The sequence below is a fragment of the Fundulus heteroclitus genome, chromosome 11 (genome assembly GCF_011125445.2).
Source record: "Fundulus heteroclitus isolate FHET01 chromosome 11, MU-UCD_Fhet_4.1, whole genome shotgun sequence".
NCBI classification, from domain to species: domain Eukaryota; kingdom Metazoa; phylum Chordata; class Actinopteri; order Cyprinodontiformes; family Fundulidae; genus Fundulus; species Fundulus heteroclitus.
In genome coordinates this window covers 33684713-33703924 of record NC_046371.1, presented here as the reverse complement: position 1 = coordinate 33703924, position 19212 = coordinate 33684713, and the positions used below count along the sequence as shown (strand labels likewise).

The 19212-nt window shown below is 40.3% G+C and overlaps 1 protein-coding gene across 2 annotated transcripts in view; it reads right to left on the bottom strand.

Moving 5' to 3' along the window:
• spns2 (spinster homolog 2 (Drosophila)) overlaps positions 1-19212 on the bottom strand; it is a 74462-nt gene that overhangs the window by 25654 nt on the left and 29596 nt on the right. For both annotated transcript variants that reach the window (XM_012865233.3, XM_012865232.3), the window contains exons 3-4: positions 6447-6583; positions 1424-1575 (exon numbers count right to left, since the gene is read on the bottom strand). In XM_012865233.3, the coding sequence (XP_012720687.1) occupies positions 1424-1575; positions 6447-6583 (289 nt within the window). The remainder of the gene's footprint in view (positions 1-1423; positions 1576-6446; positions 6584-19212) is intronic.

Sequence of the window (19212 nt, the reverse complement as noted above, 5' to 3'; positions counted from 1 at the left end):
TGTATTATAAACTTTATCCCAACAGCGTGCCATATTTCCAGTGAGTGTCTTATCAGAATCCATTCAGAGTGCATGCTTGAAAAGCTCAACATCATCAGTAAAACTAAGGCCTTAAAAAACACACACTCCCATAAATCAGCACCTTGGCACACAAATATGCGAGAGAAGCCAAGTTCCAAAGAAAAACAAGGAAAACGGCAGTAAACACAATTTCCTTTAAATCTGATCTAATTCCTTAGGTTATTTCCTGGAAATGGCCCGAACACTATTAGTAAAAACAAACAAGTAGGAGACTGGATGGGAGGTTTGATGGCTGATTTCAGAAGCCAAACCTCTAGCCTTCGATTGTTAGTGTTGCTGGGCAGTTTGCAGTGACCAGAAACTGTTTCAGACAGTGACAACGTGACCACTCGGAGGCCAGTTGTCTTTTCTGTCTAATTCTCTCGTATATGAAATTAAGAACCGATATTTGTGATGGAGCAAATTGGTTATGTAACAGCTCACCTCTGCATTCTAACCGGAAATAACATAAAGTGACATGTTATATAATTTCAGAATATATCATGATGTTAGAGAGACTGCAGCAAATCCTTCCCACCTCCATCCTTCCTTGTAAGTGACTATGCATGCAGAGGAAGGTAAACAGCCTCATTTGCAGCTGGGGCTCATGTTGTTGAGCTCCGTTAGCATTAACTGATTCCCGTGATCCAGCACAACATGCACCTTTTATCATTTGGGTTCATTTGGTTTCTCCCCATGGACATGTTTTTCTGAACTGAAAAGGCTCCTGGTTTGTGCTTGATAATAGGCCACACTTCCACACCTTCACACCACATCTGAGAAAATAGCTTCCCCCAAAGCCCACCCTTTTGGAGGACAGCACAGTCAGGATTAGATTTTTTTTGTCCTGAAAGTGAGTTCAATAAATGATGAGATGATTACAAATGCCAGCCCAGAAGTTACAGTGTTGTTTTTTTGTCTCTTTGTTTTTACAACATCTAGATCCCAGTACAAATGATACTGTAGGTGCATCTCGATGATTTGAAATGTCAACAAAAGGTTGAGTTCTTTATCCAAGAATCTTAACGGAATATTGAGAGAAGAATAGGTTTTAGGGGGTGATAGCTTTGAGGGCCACCACATACGGATGTATAAAGAACATCCATTTTTGTTGGTGTCCTGGAATAATCTTTTTTTCTTCAAGAAACTGAGTTTTGAGTTTTCCCAGGGTGTAAGTCTTGCTCGTCAACACCAACAGAAATAACAGCTATTACTCTGTGTGTAATGATGAGTTTCACTTGTTGAGTTGCATTAATGAAACAAATTAAATCAATTTAATTTAACTAACATTTAATTGAAACAATTTAATATTCTAATTCATTGAGATGTACATGTATCTCAGCCAGACCTGCCTGCCTCTTACCTTCCCAGGGGGATGGCCAGGTAGAAGATGGAGAGCATCATGGTGCGGCTGTTGTTTGTGTACAGGTCTCCTATGATGGTGGGAGAGATGGAGGTGTAGCTGGACTCACCGATACCCACCAGTCCTCTGGAGAGCACAAATAGCCAGTAGTACTGCAGAGAAAACAGAAAAGGTGCAGAAAGAAAAAATAATCAATAGGCTCTGTAGAGCACAGCATCTGTCCTAGAACACAATGTCAAACAAAACACGTTTTTCATCGCATTTAAGGAGTCTTTTTCTTCCCAAAACTTTCATCTTATACAAATTCTGTATAGAGAAAAAACCTTTTGTTTAGAAATCAGTGTTATAATTATAACACTAAATCCACTAATTTATATATATCAACAGGGATAGATTAGTCATAGACAGGACATTTCTGAGATAGATAACAGCAAAAATGAATGTATAGACTCAACAATGAAGGCAACTGAAAGCACACCAATATTTGTTCAATTTAAAACTTTTAAAATCACTTTTGATCAGCTTAATTGAACATCGTATTTGAAAAAATGCAAACATGTTTTAGTGAATGTATAGTATAAGTATTGCCTCGACAAAAGACATGCCTGATACAATGCAGTTTGACTCATTGGCTAATTATGACTCATTATCTTCTATCAGATGTCACAAAGTGAAAAATGAAAAGGTGAACATTTTTAAAGGCTTTTTTATTCAGAGGCACCTGTGTAGGCAGCTGGATTGTCAGCTGTTTCCATAGCAACCACGATTCACAGGATATAGGCTTCGATGTCTGCCTGTGAAGCTGCGAAGAAATCTAGTCCCCCCCACACAGTGAAGTGACGCAAGCCTCACACATTGGCCACAAAGCAGATATCTGTCTTTTACATCAAAGACAAAACCTGAAGGGGAAGTCAGTTTTTGACACTGTTACTGTAGTGCCTCGTGTCCTGTGAATTCTGTCGGATTAACTTTCCCTACCTTCCAAATTCAGTGCAATGGATATTGCATGTCCTCCTCAGACACATACAGACACTGGGTGGGATAGGTGGTAGATGACTAGGGGATCACTCTGTAAAAAGGGCTAAAGGTGGCAACGGAAAAAGAAGCTCAGATCGTGACCTCAGGGCTGACCTAAGCTCCCAGCTGACACCTCAGGCTTTGTGCCGGTTGAAGGCCGGGGCACGGTGTCATGAGGTCACTCACAAGGAGACTACAAACATTCTCTGGAGACTACACCATACACACCCCGTTGTAAAATCACGCTCAAACGATTCCCCTCTACAACCCTCTGCTGCTGTAGTTCACCAAGTTGTTTTCAATGATAAATGTGCACAGGTTCCCAGGGTTGATTTTTTACCATTTAGTTTTGTAATGCTTCGTTTCAACTACTGTGATTATAAGCAATAACCCACTGAGGTCTAACTGCGGTGGCTACATCTTTGTCTCCCCACTTCAAAAGATTCATTCACTGTCTATTTTCATCCTTTAGCGGTCCATTGTTTAGTAGAATCATGGTGGCTGCGTCTTTGTGTGGTTGCAGCCAGACTATATCATCGGGGTTTGGACCAAAAATGCTAGTGGTGCAGCAGACAGCAAAGAAGTCAACGTGATGGCAAGAAAACACCACAAGTATTTGGCTTTGTATTTGTGGTGATCTGTGGTTTGACTACAAAGAGATGAAGGCGAAGTTTAGGTGTGTGGGGGGAGGGGGTGGGGGAATTAAAAACCGTTTACAGGTAGCCTATTTTTTATAAGCTTAAACTTAGCTAAGTTCTAATAAACTAAATGCTAACATGAAATGCTAATTTGAGAATTCTTATTGTGCAAATGTTTGCCGAATGTCTACTGGTTTACAGTCACTAGAGTTCTTTAATCAATTGAGACGATAAGGTGTCCACACTCTGTATTGTCTTTCCTTTGTGCTTCAGTGTTTAGGGAAATGATAATAGCAGATGTTTTATGTGTGTCAAAACAGCAGTGTTTCAAAGACCAAAATGGTCCAAGTACCAATGCCAATCCAAACATTTAGCTTAGAAATTGTGAAAGTGGCCTTGAAGACTACAAAAGCTGTTTTAAGTAACTATTTGAAATCTACTTTCAGTCTCAGGCTAGCTTGTTATCGACTAAATGGTAATATTAGCTACTTGCTAATATTCTGACAGAGGTCCAGCAGAAAAGCAACTGGTTTATCACTAGAATTTATTTTACCTAATACAACCCTTACACAAATAAATGACTCATACTTGGTCTATATTAATTTTTTTTTTAACCAAAAATCCAAGTAGAGCTGTTAACAGCAAAGTACTTCCAGTAGTGACAACAAGAAAACACCAAAGAATTTAGCTTGTCTATTGAAGACTACAATGGGGTAAAACCAGTTTAGAAAAAGCAGATTTACACAACTAATATCCATTTTAATATAATCTTTATACTACTACAAAATAAAAGCAAATATGTGCTACTGTGAGAAGGTTTAGTAGATAGGCTACAAGAGTTCTTTGTTATTTTGATGTAAAAATAAAGATATTATTATTATTTAATCTTTATTTTACCAGGATACTCTTTTTGAAACCATATTTGCAAGGCTGTGTGAAGTACTTATCTTATGCAGCCTAATTTGATGCCTAAAGTATATTGTTTTAATATTGGTGTTTCTTTTAGTTTTTATGTTTTTACCTGCTTTTACCTGTTTTTAAATTATATTGTTTTATTTCTTGTTTTACTATTTTCATCACCTACTATTCAGCACTTTAAATGAAAGTGGTTTATAAATACAGTTATTATTATTATTATTATTATTATTATTATTATTATTATTATTATTATTATTATTATTATTATTATTATTATTATTATTATTATTATATATTTTGTTTTAATACCCCTTTAAGACGACCTGACTTAATTGATTGAGTAATTGGACTACTTACAAGCTAAAGAGGCTTAAATAAAAAGGTCAAATCTATTGCTTGCCCAAAAATGTTTTATTCAGATTCATGTTTCATCCTGTTTCTTCTCATTCTTTTAACTGAAGCGGTTACTTGGCACTAATGCTAACTTCAATAAGTATGGATCTGGATTGCCGAGCAATGATTTTTCAAAGGTCATGGGTGAAGTATGTAACTGGCTGTAATTATTAAAAATCAATTACCTGATGTATATAGTATTCTATATGTTTTCTTAACAGAAATGACCCTTGTATTTTGTCTCACCGGTCACAACATAGGTTCTTAAATTTTATGAAAAAACATGTTTTCTGTTATTTTCAATTGAAAGTTGTACTCATGTACTGTACCTTTGTGTCCCTCTGCATCCTTCTCTGAACTGCTTCTACCTATCCTGATTTACTGCTGGTTACGTCACTTAAATTTCATTGCACCTCTACTAACTTGCATCACCCTCATCCATTACAGCCTTCTTATTGACTTCTCCTGGACCGTTTTTAATTTGCACATTTGTATAATAAACATGACTGTTAAGGGAAAAAATAATAAATACTTTGAATTACAACAAGTCTCATGGCAGATTTTAGCAATTAAACTGTAGGGTATTCAACTATGTACAAAATCTTAGGGAGGAAAATGCTGTTAGCTCGACTAAAGAGAAATTAGAGAATATGTTGTGCCTGTGTGCTGTGCAGGAATTCTCATTCTCACATTTCATATCATGTTTTTGGGATATGAGTGAATGAAATAAGTTGTGGTTTCTACAGAGGAAAGACAAAGAATAACATGTAATTGAATACAGAGTAAATTGAAGAGGTGTAGGTTGTTTTGCTGCATACATAACAGTCAGGAGCATTATGCCGCAGACAGTCATCAGTGTGTTTCACACTACAGAAAAGGGATCATTTTAATAGTAATCCATTGCATTCATGCAGAAATTGTCTGCCTTTCATGGATTTCTGTTACATAAGATCCAGATTCCAAATCTGCTACAAATTCAAATAGAAAATGGCCCGCAGTGTCCTAAATGCGTAATGATAGGAATCAGTTATAAGTGGTTGTTAACATTTCATTACATGACATATCTTTCATCTCTCATGGCGACAGTGGCTTGGTGCTGTTACGTAAGAGGGACTTGTCCTTTTTGACTGGCACAATCGGTAGCACGTCCACCGCCCACATCCTTTCTGGCATTTGTCAGAGGGGAAGAGACCCTTGACTTAAACAGCTGGGGCTTATTTCTTATTCTACTTCCCAAGGATGAGTCTGCAATTTTAGCTCCAAGCGGATGAGTCTGAAGAGGATTTCCATCAAACTATACCCCCCCGAGACCATCAACCTCTCTGAGCTGTCACTTTTGTCCACAGCTCTGAAGAGCTATGGCGGGGAACCGGATTACTCACCAGAGACACAACGTTGTAGGACTCCATAATGCTGCTTTGCAGACGTTTTGTGTGCTGCATAAATGTAACTTACTCTGCCTTTAATGGCACATGCCCATTTCAACATGTTCAAGTGTCAGTTTCTCCTGCAGTTTTATCGGGGATGTCCATCAGGCCTACCTAACCAGACCACCCAACATTTGCATGTCTATAAACAGAGGCTTTCACTGTAATGTGGTGCCTGCCCTTAGAGGTGTTCACCTTCCCCCACACGAAATGGCCTAGAATAATGTTCAATGCACCCAGCACCCCAAAGGACAAAGCGGCTTTTAGAGATATCAAATCTAAATACACGTTTATAGGCAATGAAACGACACAGTCTTATCTTCTAAAGGATTGTAATTGAGACAACTGTGAGAGGTGGTCCTTCATTAGTTGATTGGCTGGCAGCCAGGGAGATAGAGAGAGTAAAAAAGTGAGGGGAGTGTGCAGACATAAAGAATGTCTTCAAAGGCAAAGCTGCTGTCTGATTTAACGAGCGTGTCATTTCATTTTGCTTGCCTTAGCATCGAGCATATCCAGATCACGGGCTAATTAGCTCATAACTGTCGAGGGAAGAAGTCAAATAGAGCAATGCCGGTGATCTCCAGCTGCCATTGTCCGGCAGTTTCCTTGAGAGCAGGAGCTATGCCGTACCTCTTTGCTGATGAACGAGCTGGACAAGGTCACAATAGACCAGAAGAAAATGCCACAGCTCAGGATGACCTTTCTGTTGAAGCGGTCGCCCAGGTAACCGAAGATGGGAGCAGCCACCATGAAGCTGCATATGAAGACTGTGGAGGGAAGGAGAGGAAACATTACTTTGGTAACAGTATATAAACGGAAAACGACTGGAAACGGCATCTATTATTTACTATTGGCAGATTTGTTGGTCTGCAAAAGGCATGGGCCAATTACCAGTTTGAACATATACCAGTATTTGAAAAAATTTAAAGCTCCTGAGCGAGAGATTTCTGTGGCTGTATGGAGCATAGACTAACACACCTGTTGCTGTGCACTGCTGCCTAAGAAGGCCATTACACATTTCCCTGGCTTACAAGGAAGATATATTTGGCATTTTGAGAGTATTCTGGTCGCAACTAATACAGACAGGCTTATTAAAGGACGACACCATCCATTACTCTTTTTAAGGTAACAGCTAATATTAACTTTATAAAGAGAAAAAACACACAAAAATAGAGTTTTCTGTGCAATGAATACCTTAACGCTAGTTCTAAATTTGGATTGGAGTTTCTTCTATAATTTTGCTCAAGGTAATGCATCAAAATATTCAGAAAAATGCCATAGATAGCATTATTGTAATTGTAACTCTCTGTGATTTGTAATTTTAAGTAAAAGTGAATTGAGGATGTCAAACCTTTGTCTCTGTTGCTGTGAATTTGTGGTATTTCTACTCAAGGTTATTATACCCTGATAATCTCATACTGGCTTATACCTTGTGTGCATTGTTGCTTTGTTGCTTCGTTGCACTTTGCTTTGAAAGAGCCCAGCTGAGTTGAGCACACTCTCTCGGCTCCCTGTTCGACTTATTAAATCAGGACCTGTCCAGTTTGGATCAGCTGTGAGACAGCGGTGTGCCAGAGACACTTGAGAAGGACTGCCAGAGGACACCTCCAGCAGGGATCATATTATACTTCACCTACACTTATTACAAGTGCCGCAGCATAGGAGCATTAAATGCAGAGCACTGATAAGACCATTTGTGGGTGATTAGATTTATGAAGACAGACTGGAGATAAACATGAAGTGTTCCAGAGCTGCGAGGGCTTCATTTGGGAACGCAGCCTCCTACAGCAGCCCCTCGAAGAGTCAGAGAGTGAAAAAAGTGACAGAATTAGGCTGCAAGTGTCATCAAGCTGAATAAAGGCTGGGGGGAGGGGGGGGGGGGGGGGGGGGTCATGTCATGTTTTAATGCACAGCTGGAATTAAACCCACAGATCCACAGCCGTTTAAAGCAATGCATCCCACAGAGGCACTGTGGATGAACAGGACCTCTGTGGCTGAGCACCATAAATAATTCCTGTCTTAATTTCGAGCAAGTGAACCTCTCAGTAAAATGAACACAAGTGCTTTAAAACATGCTCCTCTAATTTCCCCACTGGCTACTGGACAACTACGCCCTGCTGTTGAGGCTTTCAGGCAACATGCACGAGGAAGATCCAAACAGACATGACATTTTAATCCCCTATAAAGCGGGGTTTCGTGTTTTTTTGTGTACGCAGAGGAGAGAAAGGGCAGAAACGTTGCCCTTGACCACAGTGAGGTAAACTGGTGAAGCAGGATGGAGTGTTTTGTCACATCATCAGCACAAACATACAGAGGAGGAGCGCAGACGAGAGAGCGAGATGAGGAGGGGGAGTTTGTTACATAAGATAGAGGCATCTCAGTCCCACAGCTGCTGAGGCCAACCCACAGGATAAGGGACAATAATCAGATTATAGAAGCTGTAGTTTTCAACATGTCATATTCTGGTGTAATGCACACAAAAAGAGATAGATGTCCGTTTGAAAATCTATTTTTAGAAGAAGAGTTACTTAATGTAATAAAATCTTTTTTACATAAGATAGTTACAGGTATTTAAATGGAATACCATTAAACAGGCAACCCTGTGTAACACGTGATTCTGTATATTTACAGCACATCATTATAATTCTAATAGTATTCACACACTTGAGGGCATAAAAAGTTATGTGGCGTCATAATTTCTCCTAAAAAATATGTTGAAAAACTTATTTTTGTACAAATTCTGTCTTATGCTTTTCTTTAAGTCTACAAAAAGATGCAGCATCAAGCACACAGTGAATGTTATGTTTATATTTTTTAGATTTAGAACACTGTGATTATACTCTGAACCTTTTTAATACCATGTATATAATGGACTATATTTGAAACCACAGTATACATACTGCGATGTATGTCAACATACACCGCATTTTAGTTTCCTAAAAATATACATATATATAGCTTATTATTTGATTGTGAGAGTAGTTTAAGTCAGGAAACAGGAAAGGAAGGAATCACGAGATTCAACCTATTTACACTAAACCTTTTCAGATTTTTTTATTGTAAAAAAAAAAATAAATAAATAAAAAACTTTATACCAAAATATCTTTAGAAAGATTTGATTGAACAGGAAAAAAATTTATTTCAGCATCTGACCTGCCAAACCTTAAAGGGAAAATTGACCAACTACCACCAAATGACCAATATATAAAAGAACAATAGGTTTTATGTGCTCTCCCGAACCATTTTTCAGGTTCCATCGTGAACCTTAATCAAAACACAGTAAGCGGCTTCTGCAGTGCACTGCTAAATGACTATGATGGTCAAAGATGATCTTTACCAGTTCAACACACACACACACACACACACACACACACACACACACACACACACACACACACATTCTGTAGTGAACACTGGAGATAAGATGTGGGTGAGGACCACAATCATCCACCACCAGCTGGTCCACGTGGGTTTTACAGAGCTGCCTAATATCATTGTTTAACAAGTAGAAACAAATACAGATTCTGAATTTTGCTAAGTGGCCTATTGGAAGTCACTCCCAGAGACGGACGTGAATGATGACAAATCTCACCATCCACGTCCGTCTCTAGGAGTGTGTGTGTGTGTGTGTGTGTGTGTGTGTGTGTGTGTGTGTGTGTGTGTGTGTGTGTGTGTGTGTGTGTGTGTGTGTGTGTGTGTTTGTGTCTTATTTCCTGTAATTTGTTGATTAGTTCTGGCATCCTTCTGAGCCCCATTATCACCTCTTAACAATGTCAGCTCACACTAATGAAGTCAGGCTTTGACAAGCTAGTCATGACCATCTTTCTTTATAAAGAAGAACAGACCTAATGGGAAAGAAATAAGGCCACTTGGTACCAGGATGCCAAACCCAAGACAAAACAAATATCTAAAATACCAATTTGTGGTGATGGTATGAAAGTAGAGTTACAACCACCACAAGGTTCTTTTCTAAAGAAAAGACTTGAACTCAAGTGACAATGAAAAAAATGTCACCCTTGATTTACCAGCAGAAGTTTTCACTATGTGTCATGAGAATTCATAGGTTTTGTTGGGATGTCAAAATTGAAATGAAGTAAACACACCCTTCCAAAGCATGACTGTTTCTGAAGAGCGCTATCTCTCCTCGGATTCCTGCTGCATGAACCCAACCCAAAGGTTGATCACTATTGAGGTTGCCGTCATTGATCTCATTCCAAAGCCTTTGAGATGAGTCTTTGCTCAGAGTGACAATGAATCATGTGCTCTGAATGAAAATGCAAGCATGGTTAATATGTGGGTGGCAAATCACAAAAAGACACCAACGCTCTTCTTTTTCCTCAAGTCCACAGTTTTAGGTTTTCCTACATGGAGCTGTCTCAGCGATCCAAAACACATGTTCTCACTAGGACAAGATACACATTACTGTCACTCATAGACCTTGGAGGAGTTTGTCTACCACCAGGAAATGTCCTTTCATAATACAGACTCTGTAGAAAACAGTATTACTTGTCTCCTGTCAGTCAACACAGGGGGCCTCAGACCTAAAGCGGCCTAAACGATTACATCTGTCATACTTTAAAATAACTTTCTTAGCTAATGAATCTTAAAAAGATACTTAAATCTTTTGGCATCAGTCTATAGGACTATGTTGGATGGGATGTTTGCTTTAGCTTCCAGCGACAACTGATATGGATTTGTACCAAATAAACGGGGTGATAAATAATTCACACCAAATATTAGAAATGGCTTTGCAATCCTTTCCAGACCGATAGATGTCAATGTCTTGTTTTCCTCATGTGTTCTTGAAGGTGTTTAGGTAGAGGGAAGATGTGCTGCTTGTTTGAGATCTTTTTGCCTACTTCATGCTGTCAGACAAGTTTACAGGTCAGGTAGTAGTCAGGCTCAGGCATGGCTGGTAAAACGCGACTCATCTCTCCAAAATACATGTGGGTGATCACAGTTAATTCCTGATTTAACAAGGAGGGAGATTACTTTTACACATTAGGCCAGTGTGGTTTAATAGATTTTTCCCCTGTGATAAAAAAAAATTAATAACATTTTTTTTAAAAATCAGTAAATGAAATTGGCATTTTGTATTCACGCCTGTTATCTTTGTCAGGTATTAAAATCATTTGACAAAAAAATACATTATTAAAATTAGTTTTATGATCTTATTTAGATATATAAGCCTTTCATCAGAGCCTAATAAAATCTGAAATGTTCATTTAAAGTCTTTAGAAGAGAGCATGCATTTTATGGAAAAAGGTACCTGGCTGGTTTTAAATGATACATTCCTCTGTCAACTGTCATCGTCCCGCGGTTCCTTTATAAGGTTCCTTTATAATTTCAGCAGTAAATGACAACAAATACATCCTCCTGTGATCAAAATTGCACTTCAAAATACAATCCCCGACAAACCAGTCATGATCCTAATCTTATAAACGCAAAACAAAAATGTCACCAATGCAGAGCAGGAACACTGCAACAGTTAAGGGCCGATACCTGGATTACAGTAAGACAGCTGCAGTGTTCTTCATAAAGAAATGGTTTTATGTTCTAGTTTGTTAAGAGATATTATTATATAATTATTTTTGATCATCGCAGCATGCATGGTTGTGTATTATCGCAACAGTGAAACAAAGAGGACATTGAGATTTCTGTATCACATAAAGGTGCAGTTTCTTGAGTTAGCATAAACAAGGCTGATTCATTTATTTCAAAATGTATTGGCAGAATATAATCCTGCCTGCCTGTAGTCTCAGATCCATGGACTGAGTTTTAGTTAGGATGTTTTTCTGTGATACTGCCGTGATAGTCAAGACCAGCGACAATGACGGCATCGACCTCTGAGTAAACTGACTCTACCGTACGCTGCAACGCAAACAAGTCCTACGGTATCAGTTCGGCCTCACATCCTGCTATTATCCTTAAGCTTATGTAACGTCAGTCTCGCTATTAGCCTGATAAACACATATCCCTGCCTCATAAAAGCCGTTGTTTACTGGTCGTGACGAATTGAAAATTCCTCAACTGTGACTCGAAAGAGTGTTGGGACGTGAATTATGGGGTGAAATAATCCTGTAGGTGATCAGGTGGTAAATTTAAAGAGGATTCACTATAACATCTGACAGTCGTGCAAAACTTTCAGGACAATTTTGTTTCATGGTTTAAAAATTTAAAGCTTCTGTAGGACTGGTTTTTGATTTTACTATCTGTTAGTGATAAGTGCTCAACTCCCCCTCCCTTGGCTGGATATTTGTGACTAAGATAGGGTCAGTTAGCAGTATAAAGGTATACCTTAGGTGTTAAAAACTTGTGGTCTCAAAAATCACCAGAGAAATTTGCCACATCGTTTAAATTGTTTTAATAGGATGCCAAAAAAAAGTGTCAGCTCATCTCTGACTTCATGCCATGCACCTCCGGTCAGCTCCCAGTCACCTTTCCTTCATTTACACCAAAAGAAAACAAATTAGCAACATTTGTGGTCACAAGAAACACGGACATTTGTGGTGTAGAAACGAAGGAGCTCTACATATCACTCTTTTTAAGGAATCTCTATTTTAAAGCTGCAGTTGGTAAGTTATGAGTGGCTTGTTTGGTAAGCAGCGGTCTGCAGGCTAGCTGCAAGAGCAGATATCCTGACAAAGAAACACAGGGTTTTTATTTTTTTGGTTTTCTTTTCCAGTTTCACATTTACCTTGAGCAGGAGTGCCCAACCTATTCTAATGTTCTTCAAATTCCAAACGAGATGCTGCGCATTTTTCTCACGGCCTCCATGCGGGCCAATTAACCTCGGTGTGAGGACATTCCAGGGAGAGGACGCAGGAAGTTCGAGAAGTCTGAAGCCAGAGACAATCGTCAGGTACACTGCAGTCAGGTATTCAGGTATAGCATTACTTTGCACTTATAGCACCATTAGTCGTAGCTTAATTGTCTTGTAGTACACTTGTCAGCTCTGGGAGAGACAAGACAGAAGAATGAGGACATTATGTATGTAGTTAATCTCATACTGATATGCAGAAGCAGCTAAAAGACGCTACAAGAAGTCAATTAGAATAGGATATATCATCCATAATTATAATTACTAATCATCATTTATCATCCATCATTATGTGTGGCCCCCTATGAACCTGTAGATGGGATAAGATTCAGGGCCTACAGTGCTTCCTAAATTAAAGGGTCGATTTTTAATCAGCATCTAATTATGCCTCGTCTTCACGGGTTTGGGAAGTAAATACAACCAGGAAAACCAAAACAATTAAGCAAGCTGTGCCAACAGAACACCCCGCCTGAACACACACATCGCAGCTTTCCGTTCCACACACACGGAGACGTCCAGCCCTCGCTTTGATTGGCCAGCCTCAACAATAGCTCTCGTGTGAGTCACTCTGTGATTCAGTGCCACTGCATCAGGAAGAGATGCAGAGACGTGTGTGTGTGTCTAATTGATATTCCTTGACGCCGTGAGGAGAGATTTCCCTATAAAGTGCAGGACGACACCCCACCCGGAGAGCACCTGTGAGCACCTCCGCATCCGGCTGTGGGATGCCAGCAATACTTTTATTCTTAAAAATACAGCACAGCTTCTTCTCTCACGAGTAAAGGTGTTACCTGAAAATGATTCTGCAGGATGTTAGGCAGCCTCAAATATTCACTTCCTCAGAGATTTAGCAGATAACACAAGGTATCCCTGCTTTTGTGCTTTAAATATAGAAATAAAGCAGTGTGCACCTTTATGCTGCCAGAACAGAGGCAAAATGTGGGAAATAACAAAAACAGATGATTAATTGTCACTGAGGCCGTGTTCTACTGCAATCATGTTGGGATAAATTCTATCATTTTTGGATTTGCTGCCCCAAATCGGTCAGTTATTTGGGCGTTTCCCACACTTGTCTGAAGGGCCTGTGGCCCTCACAGCTGTCTAAGTGAGAAACTCCAGTTTGATGAATTTGCAAGTCCATCAGCTGCCAGAGACTGAATTACAGGAGCAGGAGAAACATATCCTTTCTGCAAGTCTGTACATGTCTGCAGCCAAGGAGTGGCCAGTCAGCGGCAAAAAAAAACACTGCCGAGTGTCGGTTTGACCCGTCCGCTGTGGACGGGGTGTGTGCTGAGGTGTCAGCGCAAACACTCGGCTTCTATAAATACACCATGGATCTTCAATGTGCGCTTGCTCTCCTTCGCCTTTGTGCCCTGCATGTGTCATCCTTAAACCACCTTCTATGACTGCTGGTTTCTGTGTAGCGTGTGTCGGAGGGACTCCTGAAGATCTTGAGTCAGAGTTGAAATTCTTCACTCCAACACGACAAGAGATCAAGCCGTTAATAATGTTGGGTCACATCGATAGGAAACTAGTGATTTGATTCTTACTAGGGAGAAAACCCTGCAGTTATTTACACGTAACACAAAACCAACGCGATCATGTCGCGTAGATTGTGTCAAGGGTGCGGGCTTTGCTGTGGAAACACAACAGGTAACCCAACCCTGCATACCAGGGATGTCATCACACAAAGAATTTACTGTACTGGACACTCCAGCCACACTTAACCTGTGTCAGAACTGAAACCGATCATTCGGGATGTTTCCGAGGCGATTTTGTTTTAACAAACTGGGCCCCCGACTGAAGGCGTGATCACACAAAATGACCCGCAATCAAACATAGATGAAATAAGGTGTTTTTAGTCAGAGGAGCCAGCTTGCTGTCTTTAAAGAGCTTCGCATTTAAGACAGCTGTGCCCATTCAAGTACACAAAGACATGTGTGAGGAAACACTTTTCATTTCTCAGCGAATTTACAAGGAAGAAGCCTCATTATTTTCAGGAAGGAATGAAACAGTATGACAGTTAATTAGCAGCATCAGCAAACCTCTGAATGGCAAATCTCTTTAATTAAAACCTATTTTCTCTGTGTGCAGAGTGTCTTATTTAGAGTTAATCCTGTGTCAGCATGGTATTAGTTCTAATAAAAAAGTATGCCTAAAAGATAATTACATTAAGAAAAGGGTTGAATCTACAGCATAGGTTTATGCAGTCTGAACAACATCATTAATAATACATAGATGATGATATTACTGTTATTATAGCTTTATTCTTAAATGTTCTAATCCAGATTCAGCTGTTGTCACAAATGATCATGAGCAGGTGCCTCTTACTGGTAAACTGTCTAGGACTATCTCAGACGGACTTTCACACATTTGACGTGGATCACTTATAAGAATTTTGATTTAAGGGACTAACAGAACTACTATAGACCACGCACATCATTTTGTTGTTCAAACAATCTCGGCTTTGTTTGAAGCATTCCATCATAAACCCACACAGACGAGCCAAGTTAGAGCCATTCATGAATCACAGGTAAAAGTCTGCCATAACCCAGACCGCTGTCAGTTTCCAAGACATAAGTTAGCAGTGGGGTCGACGCGGAGTGTCATGTGGCGTCGATGTCGGCACTACGCATAAAATCTGCGTCCAAGGTCTCACCATGGTATTTATTTCACAGCAACAGTTGTGGATGAACCAAGAGAAGAGATCATTTTGTTTAAATTGAAATGATATGTCTCGCCTTCTTACTTCTTCTCAAAAACAATTTCTGGGTCTTGTTGACACATATAAATCTGGTAGTTTGATGGTCGCACAAACCAAGCCTCGTCACAACATCCCTCCCGCGGCATGGAAACCTGCTCTTCTGCATGCCAGCAGATACAGTCGTGTGACTAAATCACTTGGCATGACAGAGCTCCCTCACCACATCGGTCCTTATACAAAACACACGGATATGGCAGAAAGACACCTTAATCCTTGTTTGAAGTGCTTTGTAAAACCCTTTAAAATGACTTTCACAGTGTGTAAGAGACTATATTCACTGCTGCTACTGCTTTGACATCCCCAGCTGTCACCCCAGAGAGATGTGCACCTGAAACACTCGTCTTTAAACCGTACAACTTTCAAAGTATACAAAGTAGAAGAACTTTTTACTTCTGTAAGTTTTATAAACATATGATTGACTGAAACCACATTAAGATATATTTTGAGGCAAATTATCAACAAGGCTATCAACAAAACAGAGAATGTACATAGAAGGGTTAGTCTGGTGCTTCCAAAAAAAAAAAAAAAAAAAAAAACCAGCATGGAAACAACACCAGCAAGAGCAGTAGGCATGTTTATTAAAGATTAAGTCAGATATATCCTTAGAACAAAGTAATAAAGCTAAAGCTATCCGGAACATCGCTAGTTAGTTAAGTGGGACACAACTATAATACTGATGTAGATAATGTAATACTGATGAGATGTAATCCGCTACTTTACTGCACATTTTGTGTATTGATTTGAATAAAGTGTCACACTGTGTATCAGCAAAGGACTTGGACTGATATACGGGACAATATTTTCTGTTTGGAACAACACCAGTTATATTTTCCTTAACATTTAGCTGTTCTGCTCGCTTTGATATTTTTTTTAAACTGTTGATTTGTGCAGCAACCAAACTCAAGAGAAGGTGCTATATGTAGAGCCTCTTTGGTCGGCCTCTACGTATTTTTCTTAATTTGCTTTTGCATAAATACCATGAAACTGCTATTTTAATAACGGTTATCATATCAATCCTATAGCAGCCAATGCTTATTGTACACATAGCAAAGCTGTTGAAATTTAAAGGGGTTAACAAAGCTAATAAAAAGCCAAAATGTATGCATGTTCAAGCCAAGACATCCAAAGGTTTCTTTACTCAATAGTGTTCACTGTAAACCATTTAGAGAGGCATGTAAGCACATGTAAACAGAACTGATCAGCAGTCTTTTTCACTCAGACTGGAGACCTGAAAGGGTTCCTTTAGCCTCAGGAGGCACAATCACACCTATTTGTCGATCTATTTAATCGTGATCTATTTATTGTAATAAACAGATTGTGGGTTTCCCCATCCCTGCCTTTCAGGTTTTACATTTTTCTCATCCCCAGCTTGTAGAGCAGAAAACCTGTTTGAAATGTGCTATTTATCTCAGTAATCTCTACAAAGGCCTGACCCAATCAGCTGAATCATGACGGCAAGAACCTGGATGGAGAAAACCTTTAGCAGGTAGTTTCCAGCGGGTTTACTCACTGTGTTTCCTGTCAAGGGTGGAAAAGGAGTGGTTTCTCCCTCTAATGGTTAAGAAGGACTGGCCTTGGAGGGTGTAACACATAACTTTGGTGTGAGTAGGACACCTGAGCCACTGTGTCAGACTGAAACTTCTCGCACGTTCCCGTGCATTGCGTTTCCCTCTTGTGGATTCCCCGTTCATATCGGAGCCCAAAACATTTCTGCATTCCAGACATTTTTTGATCCCCCTGTTATTCTCCAGGCATCCCTTCAGATCACATTTCAACAACGTTGCATTACCAGCTTGTTGGCTCCCATTTGATAAATCCCATATGCAGCCTTGGAAAATGCAGCATTGGGTTCCCCTCACCCGAGCGGCACATTAAACCGCCTTTTATTTGATTGAGTTTTAAAGCCACTCTGAGAGCTGATCGCTTGTCTCTGCAGCTGCAGCAAATGTTTCCACTATACCTGGTCGTCACAAGAGCTGCAGCTGGGGAGAATTACACGGCCCGACTGGCAGCAGCCCACTAAAGCCTAGTCTTTTTGCGAATTACAGCCCAATATTGCAAGCAATCTGGTAAGAACGAAGAGAGCTGCTTGGTTTATCCGACCATAAACAAACAAAAAAGAACAATGCAGATTCCGCTGAGAACACCAGCGAGGCTGATTTTTTATTTTAGTTTTGTTTTTCAGGATTCGTTTTCAGTCTCAGAGCACTTGAGTGGAGAGAGAAGAATAATTATTTCCTGCCATTTTCTATAGCAACTGCAGGGTTGGAAGACTTAATGGCAAGCCCAAGACGTGTGTTCTGTTAGCCTGTGTTTTTGTTCTCGCATGCCAGCCTTTTAATGGGATAGATGGAATATGAAAACTAAAGCTGACACACTGGGAGCGATGCACGAGGCCTGTATGTGCCCAATTGATCCGTTGACGGGACATGGCTGCGGGAGAGCGGCGGACAGACGTAGCAACAATCAATCGGCACTCAGAGAAGAAGAGAATCAGTTGATGTCCCGAAATGCTTGGTCACTAACATTTGTTTCAAATTTGCATTGCTGCCGTCCTCTTTTGTTTGACAGCATTTGCATTCCTTCATCTGCAGGACACAGGTTCACCAACAAGAAGCGAAGGGGAGGACAACAGCTAAAGCACGGTGCCAATCATCACCCAACAGCTGCCCCCTTTTAGAAACGTGGCCTAATAAAACACACACACTGTTGTGGTACTGATCCATTATTGGGTCATCGCTCTATTCTTATCACAGCAGAGGAGGAGGTGAAGGGGGCTGGGGAGGGGGGGGGGGTAAGGGCCGTTGAACAATATTGCAATGGAATTACTTGGCCTTGGGAATCAATACTGGAGAAGATTAAACCTCGATGTCGGGCATGAGGAAAAAGGAGGAAGTCATAGGTGGCTCTCTCTTCTATCGTTTCCTCTCATGTCACATTCGGCCTCTGCTTCTGTAAGTGACAGCAAGGCAACAACAGCTGCCAAGCTGCTGAGAGAGAGAGAGAGAGAGAGAGAGAGAGAGAGAGAGAGAGAGAGAGAGAGAGACAGACAGACAGACAGACAGAGAGAGAGAGACAGAGAGAGAGACAGAGAGAGAGAGACAGAGAGATAGAGAGAGAGAGAGAGAGAGAGAGAGAGAGAGAGAGAGAGAGAGAGAGAGAGAGAGAGAGAGAGAGAGAGAGAGAGAGCAGGGAGGGAACGAGGGATACTGTTGAGGCCAAGAGACAAAAAAAGAGCGTCCTTGACCGGCCAAAACAGCTGATCAAGTAATGATCTCTCAACTTCCAACTGTACAAGGAAATCCGGCCGTCCTCTGTGTTATACTAAACATTTCTGACTGACACATATCACTTAAACTGTTGGTCACGTCATGCATCAGAGCAATGCTGAGACTAATGCAGCCTTTTTGGTGTCTTCTGTCAGGTTCTTGATGTGTTGTGTGCTTTTAGTTCTTTCTTGGCTGCCTCTGTTCTCAATCACTTCTTGTTAAACTATGTTTGTTTTTTGTTGGGTTGTTAATTATTGGTGTCTTGTAAACATATTCTTCTATTTTCTTGACCGTGTTTCTGGTTTATTTCTCTAACTTGAACCGTGCACACATTGTCCACTAACAGTCCATTGTAAGGTGAATTGATCATTTTGGAAAGGCATCTGGAACTCTAAGTGGTGGCCTAGTGATTAGGGAGCCGGGCATTTGTGTTTTGGTGAGGCTGCAAAGGTCACCGGTCCGAAACTCAGTCTGTCACTCTGGGTCCCTGAGCAAAATCTTTGACAACATATTGTTCCCCATGCACCACTCAGTTTAGGTAGT